Source organism: Cryptomeria japonica, chromosome 1 (assembly GCF_030272615.1).
Source record: "Cryptomeria japonica chromosome 1, Sugi_1.0, whole genome shotgun sequence".
NCBI lineage: Eukaryota > Viridiplantae > Streptophyta > Pinopsida > Cupressales > Cupressaceae > Cryptomeria > Cryptomeria japonica.
The window spans coordinates 174,798,814-174,823,846 of record NC_081405.1 but is presented as its reverse complement, the minus strand read 5'-3'; the positions used below and the strand labels follow the sequence as shown (position 1 = coordinate 174,823,846).

Genomic DNA, 25,033 nt, shown 5'->3' with positions numbered 1-25,033 from the left:
AAAGACATACCATAAAAAATTTAATCAAAGTCTCCTAGATTTAACCCTCATGTGGCTTAGATTCAATTCACAATGCAATTGTATAAAAACACAAGTAATACCACATTTATACTAAAACAAATATTTGAATTGCATCTTATAGAGTAAAAATTAGTAATTTAAAAAGAAAATTATGAAAAACAAAATCACTAGACAAAATAAAATCATAGTATCAAATCCTACAATTTTATGTAAAATAAATATACAAATAAATGTGAGATAATAGAGTGGAAGACAAGGTACATCTCTCAATCATTTTTTATAGTTAAGTTGTTTTATGTAAAAAAAAAATTATATTTTACATAGTTCTAAATATTCAATAAAAATATGCGAAAGTTTAATTAAATGGTAGCAAAATTTTATATGTCACAATTTAATTAAAATTTTAATGTAATTTATATAAATGTTTTAAAAAATATTTTAATTTAGTTCTAATTCAATTATTAAAAAGTTGGTTATTTTTTGTTAATAATATGCATAAAAATATGTTTAATAATATTATAAAAATATCATTATGATGTATCTACGAAATAATTAACATACTACTAAAATAATTATTCATTTATGTTAGTTCTAAAAGGATAAAAGTATTAGTATCTCAGTATTTATTTAAGGGGGCCACCACTTCCCCTTTAAAATAGTAGGGCACCCTCCCCGCCTCATTTTCTCACATTAATTAAGACTGATCAAATATTTTTGAATTATTTTTGATTTTTTTTTATCATCATTAAATTTTTCTATATCTAAAAATTTATTCAACTGTATTGAAACCATCTTTGATATTTATTGATCGTGTTAAAATTTTCCACCTGTAAAAGCTTGACCAAATGTACTTGAACTATGTATGATATTTTTGGACCATCATTAAATTTTCTACCTAAAGAAACTAAAACATTATGTTATGTGTTCATAAGCATTATGTCATTTCAAAGACAAGTCTAAGTCAAGACATAAATAGTATGTTGATAATAGATGTGACTAAAGCTAAAATGTCCTACTCACAATAATGGGGATGGGGCCAAACTATTGTACAAATTTCCACCCATCACTATTCAACCCCACTCCCAACCAAACTTTCCTCAACATTTTTCTGTTTTCGTGTGGAAAAAAAGAAATTGACTCGCCCAATAAAGCGACCCGTAGACTCGGCTCGCAAAATCAAAATTGGATACCGATGCCTTCAGTAATACGGCAGAATCCGACTGCTCTACGCGTTTCCTTCGATAATCTCTTTCGTCCACACCATAAATTCTTTGTATTTTATTGTATGTCTATGGCACGTGCCCATTTGTTAACCAGTTGTGTAATTTGATTTTTACTTTTTTCTAAATTTTAAAAAATATATATAATATATGTGAAGAGATATTTTTCAAGGTGCATATTGATTTCTAACTCTAGTTAAACCCTTACACTATATATAAACTTAATTGAACTCTAAGAGCAATAGTAATTGTAATCCTTCTAACTCCACTCACCCTAATCATAATCTCAATTTTTTTCATACAATCTTAAATGAACCCCAAATTTAATATTAATCTTAAATTTAATTTCAATTATTGTAAATGAAACTGTAACATCAATTGTAACACTAATCATGACCATAACCCTAACACTAATCATAAGCATAATTAAATTGTAATGTAAATCTAACCATAACTAAACTGTAACCATAATCAAATCCTAACTTGAATTTGATCCTAACCCTAACCCAAATTGAACCAAGTAATCATTACTCTAATTAAACCCTAACCCTAATTAAACCCTACCACAAATAAACCCTAATTGTAGTTATTATTTTAAGCAAAACTCTACTTACAATCATAATTATTACCTAAACCCTAAACTTAACCCTAACCCTAACCCTAACTCTAATCATATGCTAAGATTTTTCATATAACTCTAACTCTAATTGAACTCTAACTGTAATCCTAACCCTAATCACAATAATCACAATTGAACCAAGTAATCATTACTCTAATTAAACCCTAACCCTAATTAAACCCTACCACAAATAAACCCTAATTGTAGTTATTATTTTAAGCAAAACTCTAGTTATAATCATAATTCTTACCTAAACCCTAAACTTTATCCTAACCCTAACCCTAACTCTAATCATATGCTAAAATTTTTCGTATAACTCTAACTCTAATTGAACTCTAACTGTAATCCTAACCCTAATCACAATGATAACCCTGACCCTTACCCTTAGCATAATGATAACCCAAACCCTAACTGTAATGGCAATCTTAACCATAATCATATTTAAACTATAAATCTAGCTATAACCCCATCTCTATTCCTAACCCTAACCCCAGGTATTATTCTATAACACTTACCAGAATCCTAACCCATATTAACTATAATTAAACCTCAACTACATCCTAAACCTAAAGCTATTTAGGAGGTAAGAGGTTAGAGAGAGCATTATTATTTGGGTGGGAGATGAGCAGTCATACTCCATTACTAGACAACCTTTTCTCATGCTTTGGCAGGTTGTGCTGCTCTTTGTGACTTTTGACTCATTTTGATGTCAATCCTCATTTCAAATTAGGGTGCTCTTTGGATTTTGGAATTTATTTCACTCTTATTTTGTTATATTTTTTTCTACCTTCTATTTGATTTTAAGCTTTTGAATTGATAGTTGTGTTTTCTTGATAGCTTGGTTATGTCTTAATATCCTGATTTAATGCCTAAAGGAGGTGAGTCCTTAGGTGAGTTGCTTAAGGAACTGGAGTATAATAGTGGTTTTTTTGGCTTTGAAGGAGTTACAAATTCTTTTAAGGAAGCTATAATAGGTATTGATATCGAAAGACTTTTGAAGTTAGTGAGGATTATGTTACCAAGTGTTGCAACTTAACATAGTGAGCTCAAGACCCTAGTGTCGAACCCAGAGATTTGATATTGGATGTAAAGATGTAGGCACATATAAAACACAATTTCCACAAGTTGTTCTATATCATTCAATAATATAATATAAGGAGAGTGGCATCATAGTTCATTTACATAACTCATCTCATCATGAGGAAGATATTTCAATAATTGAGACCATAAGGTCTATTACATCAATATAAGATACTAAAGTCTCCAGTCATCACCTCCATATCTAAAGTGAGAGGTAAGAACATGATCTAGGCATGTTTTTGCACAAGTGCAAAACATTAGCTCTCTTTGTCCTCTTCAACTAAAGAGTTGTTGACCCTACATGAGGTACCTAGAAATCTAGAATCAATAGGTTGAATGGAATCTAGTTTAGCATAATATATCTAACATACATAGAAAAATCTATGCATCTAATATCATGATATAAAAAAGAGTTAGAAACACAATCATTTAATATTAAAAATAATTTTAAAATCATTGACAAAAATATCTTTTAAGTTTTCTTTCGACAGATAAATCTAGAGTTGAAATTAGTCATTCTTTGTTTACCCATATTCAACACATATCAATAAGATAACACTCTCACATATGATAACTACCTTGAAAGAAAATAAAAATACTCCCCTCCTAGAAATTATTAAGAATAAAAAAATATATTATCTATGGATGTGTAGATTGTTTAAACATAACCTCCAAATTATTCAAACATATGATTCTTGGGCAACTCAATAATTCAAAATTCAAGTATAGTTTTATATACTATTAAATAAAATAATAAATTTCATCTACCAATAAAAAATAAATCTCAATAAAGTTCCCAATATGACTTGTTCATTATAAAAATCACATAGAAAAATGAATATCCCCTTTGAGTGACTATTTAATTTCTCTAAAACATACACCTTTTTGTTGGCCATTTGGTGGAAGTGATTATGTGTTGCATTGATGTTTTGTCATTGATGCCAACACTATCTATTTGGATGCTTTTCTGACACCCTTCGAGTCTGGGTAGGTTGAGTGGTTTTTGGTTAACTTGGATCTGACATGATCTGGTAGGATCCAGTATAGTCTGATGATGGAATTGGCTTGTTTATGATACTTATAATCACATTTGGTCAGTTGGTTTTGGTCTGGAGATCATATTCTATCTTGCTTGCTTAGAAGATTGGTTTCTAGTTCCGACAAGGGTTTCACGGGCAGAGATTTTGGTGGAGTCTTTGATGAATTGCAGAAGTGGTGTTGGTGCAACTTCTGGTGGAGTTTCAGGATGTTGTTATTGATCATGTTCGAGACTTGGCGGTTGGAGATCATTGCTGAAGCGTGTGGACCTATACGGTGTCCTGTTTGATATAGGTTATGGACCGACTTTAATGTAACAGGTGGATAAGACCTATTAATGTATTTCCGGGATGTCTTATGTGTTGATATTATTCATTTGGTCTAAAGCCGACATGGCTTGTAATTATGTAATTGGTTTATTATGTGGTGGCCGACTAGATTGTTTATGGTCGAGGGTTTATATATATATATAGATGTAAGATCTCATTGTAGATTATCATGGTTATTGTTAGAGGTCATGGTCAAGGAATATAATGTGCGAGTAATGTAATATCATTCTGGCAGAGGAGTTGGTTGATTATTGGAGATTGAATTGGGTTTATGTAAGAGGATTTAGTCCCCTAGTATTGAGCTTAACCGGAACTATACTCAGGCATATGAGATGCTATCTTTTGTAGTTCAACACTTCTCTGGATTGTAATCTGGATTTATATGTAGTCAGTGAGGCTCCTTTTGTGATGAGTAGTGCGCTCTAGGTTGTTGGCCTTCCTGCAAGTGCAGGCCCCTTCATTGTAATTTGCATACTTACTGCAAAAGTATTATTTGATTATGGGTAGGCTTCCCACCTTGGTTTTCCCTTTACCGATGTTTCCACGTACAAATATTGGTGTCATGTGGATGGTATTTATTTTGTGATTATTGTTTATGCTTAATTGGTTTATTTTCTATTCCGGTATTAATGTTTTGGGTTCCAGTATTAAAGTTTAAAATTGCTAATCTTTCTAGTAATCTGTGACAACTGATTCACCACCCCCCCCCTCTCAGTTGTCTTCTAGTTATTTGAACTATCTAACAATTGGTATCAGAGCTTTGGTCCTCTATGCAAAAAGCTTAACTGATTGAGGAAGATCCTATGGCGACTAACAGTTCAAGTTCATCCAGTTCTTCCAGAGCTATCTTTCAAAGGGATATCTCGAGGCTTGATGGAACAAATTATAGTGTATGGAAGATTCAGATGGAGACTCATCTGAGATGTCTTGGCAAGGAGATTTGGGAGATCACATAGAAGGGTGTCACACCCTATAATCTGGGATCTAGCAATCCTCCTCCAGCAAACCTGGACAAGGAGCTTGAGAATGATTGTAGAGTAAGAGAAGTCCTCTCGTGTGCACTTTCTGATCAGCAAATAATGGGATTAACTAACAAATGATCAGGAAAGGCTATATGGGATAAGTTGGAGACTCTTAATGAAGGTGACCCTACACTAAAGATTGCTAAATTTGATGGTTGCTGGGTGAGATATGAAAACCTGAAGATGGAAACTCCAATGCTAAACACAATTGAAGCCTAACACTAACACTAAACTAAATTGAGCCCTATGATAAATTTAACTCTATACTAAATAAAACACTAACCATGTACTAAATTAAATCAAAATCATAAAATAAATTATACTCTAACTATAAAACTAAATCAAATTAAAACCCAACCATAAACCTAATTGAATACTATAGCAAATTCAAAACTATCTGTATAGCACATAGAAACAAAACCCTAAATCAGATTGAATGCTAACCATGACACTAAATAAAATTGAACCCTACACCTCAAACTAATTGAACATTAAAATACTTTAAACTCTAACAATATAAACCTAATTGAACACTAACCCAAAGTAAACCCTAAAACCAAATTATACCCTAACCTTAACACTAAACCAACTCAAGCTCTAACACTACACACCAATCCTAACACTAAACCATTGAACCTCTAAACTAAGCCTAATTGAATGTTAAACCAAATTAAACACTAACCATAATAATGAACACAAGTTTATAATATATTTAAAGAAAATGATTCAAACAAATTCTTTTTATCACCTTGAAATTTGGTTATCATATTTAAATAAAATTAAACCTTAACCTTAACCCTAAACCTATTTTGAAATGCAATTAAACTAAAAGCTAACCCAAACCATATTCAACCAAATTGAACCTTATCCCTATAGCTAAATGAACATTATCGAAATAAAATGATCCCTAACCCTAAATTTTATTGAGCATTAAACTAAATTAAACCTTAAAAATCAACTTAATTAAATATTAAACCAAAATTTATCCTAAATGTATGAACCCTAACCATATCATTCAACCATATTGAACCCTAGCTCGAAACAATATTAAACATTGACCATAAACCTAATTGAACATGAAACTAATTCAAACCTAACCCCAAACCAAATTCAACTTTGAACCTAACACTAAACCAAAGATGAAACAAAATTTGAAACATAACTGTAACCCTAAAAGGAATTTAACTATAACCCTAGCAAAAAAACTAAACAAAATGGAACTCTAGTCCTAAACCTAAATAAACATTAAACCAAAATTAGGCCTATTGTATCCTAACCTTAACCCTAAACCTAAACCTAATTTGACATGAAACCAAATTAAAACCTAACGCAACCTAGATTAAACCATATCGAACCCTATCCCTAGAGCTAAATGAATGTTAAACTAAAATGATCCCTAATTCCACATTTTATTGAACATTAAACTAAATTAAACCTTAAAAATCAACTTAATTGAATATTAAACCAAATTTGACTCTAAATGTATGAACCCTAATCACAACATTCAACCAAATTGAACCCTAGCCTGAGGTAATATTAAACACTAACCCTAAACCCAATTGAACATGAAACCAAATTCAAACCTAATGCCAAACTAAATTTAACCTTGACCCAAACACTAGACTAAAGTTGAAAGCAAATTTGAAACTTAATTTTAACCCTAAAAAGAATTTAATTATAACCCTAACCAAAAAACCAAACCAAATTGAACTCTAGACCTAAACCAAGTTGAAGCCTAACCCTAAAACTAATTAAACATAAAACCAAAATAAGCCCTATTGTATCCCAACCTTAACCTACCCTAAACCTATTTTGATATGAAGCCAAATTAAAACCTAATCCAAACCAAATTCAACCAAATTGAACCTTATCCCTAAAGCTAAATAAACTTTACACCAAATTAAACCTTAAAATCAACTTAATTAAATATTTAACCAAATTTGATTCTAAATGTATGAACCCAAATCATAATATTCAACCAAATTGAATCCTATCCCGAAACAAAATTGAACCCTAACCCTAACCCTATCCATTAAAAGTATCTACAGGCCTTAGAGGTAGTTGTACGTTGGAATCAAAGTAGCACCACAGTAATTTTGATAAGACCAAGTACAACAAGTGGTCGGTGATTATGACTGAAGCTGGAATCTATTAAGACAATGTCACATGGTCTGTGACCATGATTGAAGCTAGAATGTTTTTCCACATTATGTGGACTAAAACCCTTGACATGACATTTGTGCTAAACTTATCTAGCCGACAGAATGGTCAAAGGCATTGGCTATTCAGCATGGAGAAGGGCCCCTAGTGTAGGACTAATATCTATGCCTGTGCATACACCTTGGGAAAGGAGATTCTTGTTTTCTCAGCCGCTGTGGGCTGTGCGGGCTACTGCCGTGCGGTGAAAAGAACAGAGGGTTTTTTTATGTCTTCATTTTTATATGAAGTTTTTTAAATGTTTAAAATATTATTTTAATTATTTATTTAATATGAATTTTTAGATATGTCTACATAATATATTGTTTAATTTTTTTTAATAAATATTATATAGAATTTTTTTAATATGTTATTTTTATTGCTTTGATAATATGTATAATTTTTTTATTTAATTATATATAATGTTTAATTGTTATAATATTCTAGTTTATTTTTCTGGATTCTATTGTGTGTATATTTTTCACATCAACGTTTCGAATCACACTCCATGATTCATCATCAGGATGAAAAGAATTCCAAAGACATGAAAGATGTTGAGTTGCAGATTTGAGACAAAATAAAAGGAAGAGTGGGGTGAGGGAGGGCACGAGGAACAAAGAGAAAGGAAAAGAAAAAGAAAAAAGACCACCTAAAGGATGGGAGACCCAAAAACACCTAGGAACAGCCACCCAAAGAAAAGAAAAAGGAAAGCCAAGCAACACAAACATAACCACTAAAAAACTAAAAAGAATAAAAGAAATTAAGACAAAAATATATAAATCAAAATGTGTATACACACACACACACACACACACAGATATATATATATATATATATATACAAAAACATATAGGCAAATAAATAAAAACCTATACCAAAAGACATAGACACAAAAACATATATGTATATAAGCATTTACATATACCAATAGGCATATGCATATATAAAATTACATGTGTATATATCTATATACGTATATATAATTGAAAATATACAAATATGCAAATAAACCAAGGGGGGAGAGGGAGACGCACAAAGGAAAAAGAAAGAGGGGGAGAAGTCAAGGTGCGGGGTGGGGATGATACTGGAGGACAGAAAGCAGAGGGTGCCATGAGATACTGAGGTTTAACCCATCGTCTCGATTAAGATTTGAGGGGTGATGAATAATAGCAATGGCCTCTTTAACTTTCCTTTTGAAGAAGTTGTTCTCCCTACACAATATTTGAGTGTCCTCCAAACAAATATGATGCTTGGTAGTAGAAGAATGCTCAGCTAAGGCTGATTTGAGGGCCCGTTCATGCTTAATGTCGGCACTATGCTCTTTTATTCTAGTCATGAAGGAACGACCTATTTCTCCAATGTATGGAGTTCCATAGGAGCATACAATCTTGTCGACACCTGACTCTAAAAAGGCATCTCTAGTATCCTTAAGCGGAGGGTCATGCCTCTTAATTGTGGAAACATGTTTGAAGGCACAACGGAGACCTTGTGAGATATGCCTTCGACATAAGGGAGAGAGACAAATAGGGCTTGAGATGGTGGAGAGGGCAAGGGATTAGAGATGGAAAGGAAGTGAGATTTGGCTTGGAGGAAGGCCCTAGAGATCTGCTTGTTCAAGTAGCCATTCCATTTGAAGACTTGACGAAGATGGGAGAGCTCTTGGTCTAAGTTATCCTCATCACAAATCCGATGGGCTCTTAAAGCCAGGGTTTTGAGGATCCCAACTTTCTGGCTAGGGTGGTGATGAGAAGTCGAATGAAGATATAAGTCAGTGTGGGTAGATTTGCGAAACACCCGACGAACAAGGGATCTATCAGGCTTTTTACAGATTAAGACATGGAGAAAAGATAATAGGTTGTTGGATTCAAGTTCTTTGGTGAAGGCAATAGAAGGAGAAATGTTGTTAAGGTGAGCATGAAATTCCTCTAACATGTCCAAGCCATGGGGCCAACAGACATTAGTGTCATCCATATATCGTTTCCATCACTTTGGTTTGAGGGGGAAAGAATGTAAGGCCGCCTCCTCAAAATGTTCCATGAATAAGTTGGCAATAACCGGCGAGAGAGGGGAGCCCATGGCTACTCCATCAACCTGTTCATAGATAACGCCTTGGAAGGAGAAGAAGGTTGACCTTAAGCAAAGTTCCACTAAAGAGGCGATCTCTTCATTGACCTTAAGCTTGACAATCTTGATGGAGTCTAGAATAGGGACCTTGGTGAAGAGGGACACCACATTGAAGCTTACAAGCGTGTCTTGAGTGTCCAACTTGGTGTCCTTCATAAATTGGACAAACTGGTTGGAATCTTTGATGAAGGAGTTGGAGTTACCAACAAGCGGAGAAATTAATTTGGCAAGAAAAGCGGCTAGCTTGTAAGTCGGAGACCCAATGGTATCAACAATGGGTCTCAAAGGAATATTGGCTTTGTGAATTTTTGGGACCCCATATATACGAGGGGTCACTTCCTTAGAAGGAAGAAGACGAAGTTTGGTAGAATCATCCAAAGAGGAGTTGGAAATAGCAGATCTAACTGCCTTCAAAATCTTTGGGCACGGGTTACGTGACAAAAATTTGTAACTACTAGAATCCGAGAGGAGGACTACCATCTTGGCCAAGTAATCTGGTTTGCTCATAATGACCGTGGCATTACCCTTGTCTGCTCTTAAGATGATAAGGTCATAATTGTGCATGAGATTATTAAAGGCCAACAACTCAGCTTTAGGGATGTTGAATATAGGAGGTTTAGCATTATGGAGCGCCACAACACAATCTTGTCTAACCTCTTTAGCAACATCAAGGGGAAGCGTATGCACCGCATTTTCGATCTCGATGAGGAAGTCGATGTGCGGAATGTTGCAGGGAGTCAAGGCAAAGTTGAGACCTCGCTTGAGGAATTTAAAGGCGAGAGGATCGATGGGGGCGAGAGAGAGGTTGACGACAAGTTTGGACTCCCAATTACTAATAGGGTTGAGGATAGGAGCGGATCTAGGAAGACTGCCGCGATCCAAGGAGGGGGACAAGGGAGCCGAAAAGACAAAAGGACACGACTACATGAAACGAGTGGAGTTCATGGGAGGGGGAGTGGTCAGAAAAGAGTTAGGTGGAGGTTGATGAGCTATAGGGGATGTGTCCACCTGCTCCATAGGGGCACTAGCTATGCAGGGGAAAATTTGCACCGCACGGCCTTTACTGTAGCGCGCCTTCTTCGATGCACTGCACGGTTCTGTCACCTTCTGCAGTCCCTTTGTAAGAGAGTACTGGTCCAACGCCCATACTTGTCCTACGCAACCGTTCTTGCAGCTTCTTCCCCGACTCAACCCGACAACATTTTTTTTCATTTCCTTGCTGAGCCAGCGGAAGGACAGGGGAGTTTTTTTGGTTTGATTATATTTTTAAAAGTGAAATAATTTATTTTAATATAATAAATTAATAATTAATTATATATTAACTTTTTTCTAATAATATGTTAAATTTTTTTATCTTTATTGATTTTATTTTTAATAATAATAAAAAGATTTTAATAAGTATTGTTATCTTTATTTATTTTTCATTACATAATAAAAATATGTTATTAATAAAACAAGGTAAAAATTATAATATACTTATAATTTATAATATCTATAAAATAAATTATAAAATTTATAAAACATTTAATTTTATTAATATAAAGAAAAAATATAGAGATGATGTTAAATTAATCATTAAAGAAATAAAAAAAATATGATTAATATATGTTTTTATAAGTTAGTTATATATATAATTATAATTAATTAATTAATTTTGTATTAAATTATAAAGTAAATATTTAATTTAATTATAATTATAATTTATAAATTATTTATAATATATATTTGATATCAAAATTATCTCAATTAATTTAATTATGAATATAACTTGTAATTTATCTAGATTATAAATTTATGTAACTTATATTCATTATCTAACTTATAATATTATAATTATTAATTATTATTAATATAGATTTATTAATTAATATAATTTAATTTAAAAGTATACTTACAAATCAATATTAAGAAATATGGCTATTTCAAATAATGTTAAAAATATAATTTAAATAAAATAATGTTATCTAATAATAAATTTAAACTTTTCAAAGATATAGTTATTAAAGTATATTAATAAATTATTTAAGTATATTATTAAAGTACATAATTAACATATATTACTAAAATAAATTATTTGTTTTAGGGTTAGAAATAAGGTTTATTTTGGATTAATGTTTAATTAAGTTTGATTTAGAATTAAGGCTCAATATGATTTAGGGTTAGGGTTATTGTATTTTTTTTAGTCTAGAATCCGAAGACTCCAGTAAGATGCCTATAATCAATGCTATTGAGATGTACAGTCTCGTTCCCACCCAGAATGCAACCTTTAGGGATGACGGTACGGAGTCGATTTTCTTTCTTTTGCTCCTTTTCTAAATTTACATTTATAACTCAAAATATTGGACTATAAATCTTATTGGATTTTCTTAATGGTGATGCTGCAGTTAACGCTCTTGGAGAGTTGAAAACAGAGTTATCCCTCAACAACTGGACTTCGGATCCTTGCTTTGGTTTACCGTGGGAAGGAATCATCTGTAACATCAGCCACACCATAAGGATCTCCAGCATGTATGCTTAGTTTCTAATAAGCTGTTGTTTTCCATTTATATTTGGCATTCCAAGGAATTATGAATTTGATTTTATTCATGCAGAAACTTGTCGGGAAAGCAGCTGAATGGAACCATACCACCAAGTTTGGCAGAGTTAACCGAACTCGTTTCAGTGTAAGCCTCAACTTTTTAATATTACTATAAGTAGGAAATAAAGAAATCAGAGATTACTGCATTTATGTCGTTGTATGGTAGTAAAGTATGTTACCAAGTCAAACCGTATTTAAGAAAAATTTAAGTACATATCAGTATATGGTTAAATAATTTAAAATATATCAGTATTTTGGGTATTGAGCTGTTTTTTATATTTTGTAGTGTTGATTAGGCTATATTACAATTTATTTTAATGTCATGTAAAAAGAAATTCATGTGGAAAATAAGTTGGTTGATTGTTGATTTTGAACAATTCTTTTGAAATTTTGTTTTTAATGTGTAGACAAATAGAGAGTCCTTTTTAGACTTTCATGTCATTTAGAATGTGTTGTGGGCACAGATCATCTTTCTCATTGAGATTATCTTACAAATACTTATGGTTATAAGTATGCTATATATGTGTTTTGTATCCAAGTTTCTTATACTATATATGTTCTATGTCATATTTGTGTTTCAAGCACCCCAAGTTTTATCTTATCTTCTTGGCATTGTGTCCCCTACCTCTCCTTCGTTGATTCTTTTCTTGTCATCATTCTATTTAGGTGCCAAAAGATTCACTTATGTTTTATTTGACTTCCTTTATGTTGCTTGATTGTGTTTGCCATTGCCAAAAAGACTTAAACATAAATATGGTGCCTCTTTTCTAGGGCCTTTTGAACAAAGGCAAATGAATGTTGAAAGTTAGATGAGTAAAAGCACTTTTTGGAACCATTTGTAGTGTCTCATTTTCAAACTAAGTGCAGAGTTTTTTAATGAGGTGGTTTAATTCCACGTAGGAACCATTTAGTTTGGGTGAACATTTTTTTATGAATATGGGAAAACAGGTTTTGATGGGCCCCTAAAACCCATTACAGCCAAAAGATCAAAAGATTTACACTAAAGCGCAACAAAAAGCAAAAGACAACACCAAAGAAAAAGAAAGTTGATGAGCAAAAACGCCAGCAAACTAGAGACAACTAGTCAAAAACCAAAAGGACCTACAATCTCAAGATTCACTTCCAGTCCCACCTCCCTAACATCAGAGCTTTCAGCTTCTTTCATGGTCGTATCCTCCCCCATTAGGCCCTTATCCTTAGAATCAGTCATGAGAGGCGACCGATTCTTGGTTCCCACATCCTTAGTTGTAGGATTCTTCCTTTTCTACTTCTGGCTCACGAGGGTTTGGACCTCCTCGCTTTCAGTATCCATGTCATTAGGAGTCTCATTATCTTCCTCATACCAACTATCCTCATCCTCCCTTCTCTGCTTCTTTTTGGTCGACCCTTTATTCTGTTTCCCATGCTCTATTTTTTTATTTTTCCTGCTCGACCCAACAATCTGGGGGTCATCCCCTATCTCAGCTTCTGTGTCATAGCCTTTGCCTTCCTCATCATTAGAGTCATCGAGATCCTCTTCCGACTCGGAGACCTCAGCTATATTCAGATGGACGGTAATGTTCTTGATGTGATTATATAGAATCACCATCAAACCTTCATGCATTGCTGGGTTGATATTGGGGTTGGATATTGCATCCTTGATCCCATCATTAAGGGGGCAAAAAAGATAATATGGAATATAAATTTTATCTTTATACCTTAAGTGATTAAGTAAGACAAAATGGTAGCTGTATACCCTAGTATATTTACCATCGAGGGTGATAAATTCCATTATAGAAAGAAAAACCCTTTGCCAAATTAATTTAATTACCATTGGTGAGAAGCAGGTATAGCTGCCCTTCATGAGTCTAGCTTTCTCCTCTTCATCCTTCATAAATTTCTTCACAGCAGCGTCTGAAATCTTTCTATCCCTGTAGAACTTGATGTCTTCCATCAGAAGGTCCGTTGCCTCTGTGATCACAGTTTCAGTCACGTTGACGTTCCCATTGCATATGGTTAATGTGCCTTTATTCCAGCCTTGATGTTGTCCATCGGAAGGCCCGTTTGGGTGAACATTTTTTGTTGTTGTCTATCTGTGACATTTCTCAAATAAGCATGTACAACGTGGAGGAGCATTATACACAATATGGTTTTTCTTGAGAATTGGTACTTTGTTTTGGATTTTTCTAATTTTATAAACATAGAATTAGAAATTTTACATACAATCTCTAAATAAGTGGTATACCTAGTCTAGAAAGTTTTTTTGTAAAGTCATTTTATTTATTTTTGGTAACATGTGTGTTGATGGTAGCTAGATGAGTTTTATGAAAATATTATGAATGCCTAGGTAATTATGACCAAGTGTTTTATTCTTGTGTGAATTTTGCAAGAGCATAAGAACCCTAGGTAAATATTTTGTTTATTCTTTGTATTTATATATAGGATAACTATACATTATCAAAATACCTTGGGTGTTATTTTAATCTTCTTGCCTTTTTTTTTCTTTGGAAACATGCAATTTTCTCCTTTTCTTTGCCAAGAGATGTGTTCCATTTTGATGCATATAAACATCCTTTCACTACAATCTCAAGTAATGTATCTACTAAAACAAGCCAATATGACTTGTATACATGTGATCTTTTTCCAAAGGTAGCTATAAATTCCCATTAATTTGTACAAGAATGTCTTCAAGGCTTATGGTCATCCTTTTTCTATAAGTGAAATGCATGTCTCATGGTCATTAGTATTTGAGCTTTAATAGAAATATTTTTCTTCTTGTCAGAATACTTCGAATTTTTGACATTTATAGCAAAGTTATTTTCCACTAATTTGAGATTCATTCCATATTTATGGTGGGAATCTTGTTTCTTCTTGTGAACATATAATTGATGTAACTAGGAGATATACATAGAGGTGGTATTAGCTAGCCTATAAATCTTGTAGCATGAAATTTACAACTTGTGTGTATGTAGAAGATTTTCTTCCCTATCCCTATGTGTTGAGGCCTAATCTAAGATAGGATTTACCATTTATGAAAAAAACTTCTATTGTCTACAATGGTGTGTTAGTGAGATAGGGATTTGAATTGATTTTACATGTTGAAATAACTTGTGTCTATGCCCTGGGAGCTAGATGAAATCTATAAATTATATAGATATATGCACATTTTAACAATGTATATTAGGTGGGCCTTTTAAGATATTCTTGGGTAGGATTGCCTTCATGTATTTTAAGGACTCGGTCATAGAATTTTTTTTATACTATTGGGGTAGTGATAATTTGTGTAAATTAGTAATAAGGGTATTAAAGTAGAAACATATCCCAAACTAGACATGTTCATGTGGTTTAAAATAATTTATTACAGGGGATCTTGTGATTATGTTACAAGGTCTCCCTCAAAAAATTTACTAATTTGAATGCTTGGGGGATAGTTGGCATCGCAATGCTAAAAAAAATTACAAAAATCCTTTGTAACATTCTTCTTTCTAATACATGTTCAAGGTTTTTTTGATTAAATAATATGGATATTTGAAGTAATTTTATCATGCAATGCATCTTAAATATTTTATTTTAACATTCTTCTTTCTAATACATGTTCAAGGTTTTTTTGATTAAATAATATGGATATTTGAAGTATTTTTATTATGCAATGCATCTTAAGTATTTTATTTGTAGACAATAATGTTTCTAGTTATCTTGAAATAAACAATAAATAATCAATATCATAGAATAAGTCTATTTTTTTCATGGTTTCATCCTTAGTTGAGAGTGTTGATTTTCACGATGAAATTCAACTAAAAAAAGAAAGGTTAACTTCCTAAATTGTTTAATTATGAGATGAGATATGTTGGATTGTAAACATATTTTAACCAAAACAAAATAATTTTTAATAATAATTCATTTTCATCAAGCATAAATAAAAATTAATAATTATTTAATATTCACATGTAAGAGGGTTTTATAATACATCAAGTAGGAGTGCGACAATATTAGAGGTGTATGGGGATGGGGTGTGCATTGATAAATAAATTTGATTTGGATTCATCTTTATATTCCCCTTTAGTTATGCAAGATCTTGGGTTTATCTAAAAGTCGGTCAAGAAGATAGGTGGTTTCATTAGGAGTTTATTATATGTGAGGGTTTGTGTGATGGTAGGTTTGCCTAAATTTTTAGGATATGTTTTTATTAAGGATTAAAATTAAATTTAAAGCGTTTTTCTTTTTTATGTTTTTGTAGTGTCATAAAATTGTGACCCCCTGCAATTTGTTCCATATTTGGGGTCCTCACATTCATGATGACATCCTCCTTCCTAGTTGAGACCCCTTTCTGCATTTTCACCCATTGCCCCCTTCCTGTTTGAGCCTTGAGATAGCCTCAAGACCTTGTCCGGACCCCAAGACAGGGCAAGACAGGGGCATGGCACCCATATCCCCCTTGGACAGGGGCATGGCACCCCTGTCCCACCCTCTTAGGGTGGCCCCAAAATAGGTCCCCCTGACCCTTTCTGCATTTCGGGATCCCAAATCTCTCCAATGTCAGCCTTTGGTGAGATGAATTAATCTTCTTAGGAATGTATAAAAGGGGAGTTGGTTTTGTCATTTGCATAAGAAGGAATGAGATAAGCAAGCATAGGTGAAGATATACACAATCAAGCATTCAAGCATTCAAGTCTTCTTCATTCATCCATTGGAGTAATATTTCAACATTCATTTGCAAGCATGTATGTGTGTTAGGGTTTTATCATGTTACATGCCATTCCATGCAACACTTGTGATTACATTCAAGAAGCAAAGCAATCATCGTCAACAAGTTGCAAATCTACAAGGTATACATTTCCATTGTTTACATTCAAGCATTTACAATTACTTTCTTTCAAGGTTGATTCCTCAACCAGGTTTTGACTGAGGCAAACCCTTATCCACAAACTATCTTCCTCTCTTTTCTATGTGTAGGTTGCAAGTGCGTAGCTGTAATTGCAAGTTTGGACTTCATTTGCAGAGATGGAAGAACCCTTTTCGTTTTGCGGATTTTGTGGAGGACCATGTACACTTTCGCCACAGTCCAGAGGACTTTTCTCCAAATTTGTAGGGTAGATCCGTATCAGTCTAGTTAGCTCAGATCCAAAGTTACAACGCGTTCCTGAACGGGTAGCTCCTCATTTCACTTATTTTCTCTCTCTTTTCACAAAGTCAACAAGTCAACTTTCCTATTTACAAAAGAGGGCAAAACACCCTTCAAACCTTACAATCCACTTGGAATTCACATCCTTGTCTCCCTTGGATTTAGATCTAGTGGATTCAAGCCCCTCTTTTGAATGTAAAGTATCTCCAAGTGGAAATCATCCTAGTGACTTCTGTTAGATGCAATGACAATCCCAAAGACACTGAGAGGGGGGGTGAATCACTGTCTAAGCGGTTGATTGAATAATTGAACTTATTTATAACTTTGCAACCCAAATTAATGTACTGGTAAACAAGCAATAATGCAGTAAAGAGAAATAACAGAGACAACATAAATGCACACCATAACACAAGATATTTTGGCAAGGAAACCCGGTATCGGAAAAACCTTGGTGGGATTGGTGACCCACAATATTTACTCACTGACCAATATGACTAAATATTACTTACAATAAGGGCCTGCAAATGCATGAAGGACAACAACCTAGAGCACACTGCTCAATAGAAGAGTCTCACTGACTACAATATGGATAATTAAATCCAATACAATGTATTATTCAAAATAGCATATGCAATGCTTGATTCAGTACCAGTTTAAGCTCTATCATAAACCTTAACCAAAATCGTGCCGGTGAATGATATTCACTCACATAATACCATTACATAATTTCCTTTTTATGCTATATCAAAAATGACCTACAAGATCTCATACATATATGAGTCTTTACAATACATCATGTCGGCTATACAAATAATTAGTTACATTTACAATATAAATCATATAAGTAAAACTTGTCTCATGTCGGCCTAAGTGCTGGTATGCTTCGTTGTCGATGTAAACTAGAATGCCGATGACTAAACTTTGTTGTGTCTACTGGTGTCGGTAAATGATGTCTACATTACCGATGAACCTATAGAATCCTGTTACCAGTTGGTTGCCATCAATGACAACATAAACCATTCTCATTAGAGTGTAGAATGCCAACAACTTCCTTTCTCTCTCCTAGGTGGGGAGTCACTAGGGTTCAATTTTCCACTTTACAGTATTTAATATGTAAGTAGATGTATTATGAATTGAGGGAACAAATTTTGAATATTTTCTCAATCTATATTGTATTTTAAGTAAATAAATAAATTTTAAAATAGGATGTTTAAAAAAAATTGTATTAAGTTTTTTTTTCTTCTAAATTTCACAATTTATCTCATCCTTCTATTGACTAGAAATATGAAAGGAAGTATATAAGATTGGGATATCATCTTTAATGGCAAATAAATATTTTCTTTTTGTAGGATTATAACATATCAAGAATTCAAATAGTTTAAATACCTAGATGAGGAAACTAATAATTTATTTTTCACAAAAACTCTCACCATATCGTAGACAAAAATCAAGAAGACTACTTGACTTGTTGTGGATCAACAATAAAATATAGAGGGTTAAATACTAAATTGATACATAATTGGTGCAATTTTGTTATGAGTATTTTATGTTATTAATTCTGAGATTGGGTAGTTTCTTTTGATTTTCTACAAAGATGATTTTTTTTAGATATATGGAATCCATTTTCATGAGACATGGGAGAGTACCTTAATAGAATCCTTTGTTTATTGATCAAAATAACTTAATTTTATATAAAATATTTCTGTGAAATTCTAGTGAAATTGATTCACACAAAAAAATTACATATTTAATTTTAACATCTATTTTTTGAATTTTGGAAAATGAAACGTCCTTTTGATTTAGTTGGGAAAGTTATAATTAATTTTAAAAAATACCAAGATTTATATATTCAACAAAATTAGTTGGTTTAAAATCATTAGATTGATGTGGTTCAAGTAGAATTATTCTTACTAGAACATTTGAAGCCACTTATTTATAATATCATATTTGTTACATATATCAACCTTTAATTGTTAGATTTCTCACAACTTGAATATTGTGAACATGCTACTTGGTGAGACTTTTAATATACTTATTTTTGTATATGAATTCTTTCTAGGTCACTTGATAACAACTATTTCAATGGACCATTGGCCAATTTGAGCAATCTCTCCAAGTTAGATAAATTGTAAGTATATGATGTCTTCAATTAGCAAGTCTTTCAATTATGTCACTTCTATTCATAGTAAATATCCCATATATGAAACTTATAAAATGTACATTATAATACATACAAACATGATTTTATTGTATGTAGAAATATTGTAATCAAGATGCACTTATCTCATGTATGAACAATGTAGATAATTATTCATATCAGTTTTTCACACTCCATGATGTTGTTGTGTGTTGTTTTTGGATTTCAATTGTGTGTTTTTATTTACATTTGTAATGCTGGGAAAATGGTGAATGATAAATCAAGAAGAAAAACTACCCTTTCCCTCAAAGAGAGATGAGAGTTTTGCTATCGATTACCATTCAAGAACTTTTCACCATTACATTAGGAGGGGGGAGAAGATAATTCACTATATTTAATTTCTCCACACAAAGATGATAGATTGAATTCTAAATGAATTGGGAATGCTAAGTTGATCCCCTCTTCCTTGTTTGATTTAGGAAGGAATTTGATTGAATTATGTAATGAAAAAGTGACAAAGAATTGATTATAACTTGAGATCGGAATATGGGATGAAGCTGTGCACTTGGATTTGACAATAAAATGTCAAGACGAAGTCGCCCTGTGAATTTGAGGAAAAGTTGCTCGGACCGTGGTGGGAATTTACACAGTCCTCCCAAAAATCTGCAAAACAAAAAGGGTTTTTTCGCCTCTGCAAATGAATCCCGAATCTGAAAGTATAGTTGCACACCTACAACATACACATAGAAAAGAGAGGAAAATGGGTTGGGATTGGGGGTTTGCCTTTAAGTCAAACCCCAATTTTGGAATTAACCAAGTAATGAAAGAAAGTACTTGCAAGTAGATGTAAATGAAAGACTGAATTTGTAAATCACCTCAAGGAGGTTGTAGTAGCAATGTTGATAGAAATTCTTGTGTGGAATTGTATGTTGAAATCAATCTCCTCTTCCATGGTTGAATCCTTGACTTTGAATGCAACACCTAACCTTGAAGCGAAACTTGAGAATGCTCAATGCTGGAAAAGAATGCTTCAATGCTTCAATGCTCTTGAATGCTTGATCAATTGTGCACACTCCAATCTTATCCCACTTCAACTTATCAAACTTATGAAAATGAGAGGACAAATGCCCCTTAAATACATGTTTGTTGGATCCGAATTTCATCACGGGCCAACATCGAGGGAGTTTCCTGTCCAAGGCACAACCCACAATGCATGCTCTAGGAAGGGTCCTACCCCAAAATAGGGTAGGGACAGGGGCACCACACCCCTATCAAGAGAGGACAAGGGATCCACACCCCTGTCCAAGGGGGGACAGTGGCACCACACCCTTGTCCTACCCCTTTCTCCACGGGAGAATATGGTTGAGGTGATGCATAGGCCAAGGAAGAAGTTATTTTCACAAGCCGAGCAATCTCCGGTCTCCAATTAGGCTAGAGGATTCGAGTTCGCATGCGTGAGGACCCTAATGTAGTCAAAAATTGATAGGATCACAATTTAATGACACTACAACATTGGTTTTTTTGAATCATACTCCATGATCCATCATCAGGGTGATAGAGAGCTCAGGAGTAATCCTAATGATGGATCACAAAGTTTGATCTGAAACATTGATGAAAATAAAAACACACAATCAAAATCCAAAAACAACATATAATAATGTAAATAATTACCAAAATGATAACGTATCATATACTTAGAAAAATCATGAATTTAATTAGCATAAATTTATCATCAAAATTTATTTCTTATAAATACACTAACAAATACAATTTTTTTCTTTATAAACAATATATTAATAAATTAAAAAATTAAAAAGTCAAAAAATCACAGATACTATATTTTTTATGAATGTGCAGGAATCTCCAAAAAAACAATTTATCTGGTGAACTTCCAGACTGGTTATCTAAACTACCTCATCTTAAAGAATTGTATGTCTATCCCACTTTTTGCTGCACTTTGTTAATATCTTATTAGAACATCAATTATGAATTTTAAAGTTGTCAACTTTTTACTTTGGTGGTACATTTAATATACTTATTTTTGTATATGAATTATCTTAGGTCACTTGATAACAACTATTTCAATGGACCATTAGCCAATTTGAGCAATCTCTTCAAGTTAGAAAGACTGTGAGTATATGAAGCCTCCAATTAGTAAGTTTTTCAATTATGTCACTTTTATTTATAGTATATATGTAATCTACAAAATTAATGAAATGTACATTATGATATATATAAACATGATTTTATCATATGCAAAAATATTGTATTGAAAGTGCACTTGTCTCATGTATGAACAATGTAAGTAATTAGCAATATCAGTTTTCCACAATTCATAATGCTACTGTGTGTTGTTTCTAGATTTCAATTGTGTGTTTTTATTTGCATCAACATTTTGGATCACACTATGTGATCCATCATCAAGATGATACAGAGCTCAAGAGTGATCCTGATGATAGATCAAAGAGTCTGATTTGAAACATTGATGCAATTAATAACACACAATTGGAATCTAAAAACAGGGCACAACAATGTAAATAATTAACAAAATGACAATGTATATCTAAATTTAAGAAAAATTATGAATTTATCTAGCATAATTTTATCATCAAAATTTATTTGTTATAAATACCCTTATAAATATAATTTTTTTTTTCTAAACAATACATTAGTTGATAAAAAATATTTGAAGTCAAAACAAATTTATAGATACTATATTTGGTAAATGTGCAGGAATCTCCAAAACAATTCTTTATCTGGTGAACTTCCAAATTGGTTATCTGGACTACCTCGTCTTAAAGAATTGTATGTCTGTCGCAGTTTTTCTTGCACTAAAGTATTAGTATCTTATTAGAACATCAATTATGACTTTTAAAGTTGTATATTACTTTTGGATTGCGGCAGAAATATATCCAACAATGATTTCGAGGGTGTCATTCCGCAACAACTTCTCAACAAAAAAATGTACAATCGAGTAAATTTTATATTTATTGTATTTTATTTGTTATGAACGATATAAATTTCCATTTTCTTTTTTTTTTTTCCAAAATATTTGATAGCAAAATTTAATTTATTTGGTGCAGTTTCAGTGGCAACAAACACCTTTGCCGGACAAAGCGTGAGTGTCGTGATCACTTCCCCGCAGTTGGGGTCGGAGTAGCAGTTGCGGTCGGAGCAATTATAACTGTCACTGTAGTGGGTATCCTCATGTATCGATTCAAATTTAAAAGTGCATGTGCTCAACCAAGACCTTTCGGTACGTTTTTCACATTTACTAGTACGATCAAACACACCATAATCCATAGCTTAATGTAATAGTATGCTTTTCTCATCTATTACAATTAAACAAAATGCAGATTATTTAATGGTCAATGTAGCAAACTCATCAAAATCTCGCGCTTTTACTCTTGAGGAAATGAGGATGGCGACAGAAAATTTTACGAATAAAATCGGACAGGGATCGTTTGGAACTGTATTCTTGGGCAAGTTGCAGGATGGGAAGCAAATAGCTGTAAAAGTACTCTCCGTTTTCTCCAAACATGGAATTGATCAATTCTTAAATGAGGTAATGCTTAGATTCCTAAAGCACTTCATTTTCCTTGTACATTTATTTGAGAAATCTTAGTGTTTTCAACTTATGAACAGGTTGATCTTCTGTCAAAAATCAATCATAAGAAGCTGGTATCCTTTCTTGGTTATTGTATATGTAATGAATCCAGAGACCTCATGCTTGTCTTCGAGTATATGTCTGGAGGTTCCCTCAGTGATAACCTTTACGGTAACTATCAACTTCAACCATTTATTTCCACGATAGAAGTTAGAGATGATGAAAACATGGAGAACTTTTTATTTGCAGATCCAGAGGCACCAAAATATGCCCATCTAGATTGGAAAACCAGGCTTAAAATAGCTTTGGATGCCGTACAAGGTTATTTTTCAAAGCGATTTGTGATTTCATTATTCTATCAATAAATCCTTGATTAAGTCATTGTGTTCAAAATGCGGCATGCAAAGTTTCTACTTTGAATTAATATTCTATTTTTTTCTTAAACAAATATATTTGCAGGGCTGGAATATCTGCATGTAGGTTGCACTCCAAAAATTATTCACAGGGATATCAAGACCTCCAACATTCTTCTAGATAGTAATTTGAATGGCAAACTGGCTGACTTCGGTCTTTCTAGAGTGACTGGAAATGATGAAACTTCTCAGATCAATACAGCTATAAAAGGAACTCCTGGATATTTAGATCCAATGTAATTATTACATGTCTTATGTTTTTCTAATTCTCATTCACCCATTTATTCAAAAGTTTAATCTTTATTGTTTTACAATGGCAGGTACTACAAAACTCACATGTTGACGGACAAGAGTGATGTGTATAGTTTTGGAGTCGTTTTGTTGGAGCTCACATGTGGCAGGAAACCCATTGACGTAAAAGTTTCTACCGAGAAAATATTATTGACTGAATGGGTAAGAAGTCCCATTATTTCCCAAACAAGAAAATAAATGTGTGGTAATGGTTTACTAAATCATGGCAACAACTTAAACAGTGGGTCAATGCTTGAGTGAACAGGCTGCATCATATGCGGGAGAAGATAAAGATGAGGCCAACATTGAAGAAATAGTAGACAAAAGGTTGGGTAAGCGTTACAGTATGAAATCTATCATTCATTTGACCAATCTGGCCTGGAGATGTATTGCAAGCGAGCCATCTGGTAGACCAAGCATTAGTGAGGTTGTGGCTGAGATCAAGGAAGCTGTCACATTTGAGGAAGAGTACTATCAAGTTCCAGATGAACTCTCACTCACATTCACTAGCAGTTTCTCAAGTTCCCTGTAATAAGTTTGAAAGGGATAGTCTATAATAGTGTATGCGTAAGTATCCACAAATTTATGCAAGGGATAGTCTATAAGTTTGAAAGGGATAGTCTACAATAGTGTATGAGAGAAAATTTAGACTTATCACACAAATACCTTAGAACTAAAAATAATTATCTTCTTCTATTTTGTTTCACTTTTACAATTCTAGCTCTAGCTGAAATCCACAATGGTTGATTAAATCCTATATGTTGATTTGAATTTAATTGATTTCAACATCTAGAACATGTTCACCTTGATGTCTATAACCAATGTCTAAACCAAATGTTCTCAGTTGACATTATTTAAGATATTTATAAGGTTTGAATTTTTTCCTTTGATAACATATGACTTTTGTCTACTTTTTAGAATTAAATCAAAGATGAACTAATTAAAACAAATAAGATTAATGTCCCAAAACTATATGAGCACTCAAGTCTTTTTTAATCCTACAAATATGCTCTTTACACCTACACATATAAACCTAGCACATGTAAATGAATCTTAACCCCATAAATAAACTTGAGATATCTAACTATTCTATACCTCTGTATAGAGACTCAACTTCATTATTTTTTGAATTGAAATAGAATATTGGAGTTATTTATGAACACCTCTGGTAGCTTACTAAATGAAGCTCCAAGATCCAATATAATTGTAATTGATAAAAGTGACCTAGATGTCGTGCAATGGAAATATTGGAAATTA

General features: G+C 32.8%; 1 protein-coding gene across 1 annotated transcript; it reads left to right on the top strand.

Annotated features, from left to right (window-relative positions):
- Nucleotides 1-11,836: 11,836 nt before the first annotated feature.
- LOC131036076 (probable LRR receptor-like serine/threonine-protein kinase At5g48740) lies at nucleotides 11,837-24,347 on the top strand. The gene is made up of 15 exons (XM_059209012.1): nucleotides 11,837-11,927; nucleotides 12,034-12,157; nucleotides 12,241-12,312; nucleotides 19,388-19,456; nucleotides 21,323-21,394; nucleotides 21,527-21,595; nucleotides 22,199-22,270; nucleotides 22,370-22,429; nucleotides 22,549-22,721; nucleotides 22,822-23,030; nucleotides 23,111-23,243; nucleotides 23,322-23,393; nucleotides 23,532-23,721; nucleotides 23,806-23,938; nucleotides 24,042-24,347. The coding sequence occupies exons 1-15, from the start codon at nucleotides 11,858-11,860 to the stop codon at nucleotides 24,306-24,308; spliced, it is 1,785 nt and encodes a 594-aa protein (XP_059064995.1). The 5' UTR covers nucleotides 11,837-11,857; the 3' UTR covers nucleotides 24,309-24,347.
- The last annotated feature ends 686 nt before the right edge of the window (nucleotides 24,348-25,033 follow it).

Bases quoted from the DNA above. Each gene is read 5' to 3' on its own strand.
- LOC131036076 (XM_059209012.1), top strand. From the start codon at position 11,858: ATGCCTATAATCAATGCTATTGAGATGTACAGTCTCGTTCCCACCCAG. The intron at 21,395-21,526 runs GTATGTCTATCC...GAATTATCTTAG, and splicing joins CTACCTCATCTTAAAGAATT to GTCACTTGATAACAACTATT. The intron at 22,430-22,548 runs GTACAATCGAGT...TATTTGGTGCAG, and splicing joins CAACTTCTCAACAAAAAAAT to TTTCAGTGGCAACAAACACC.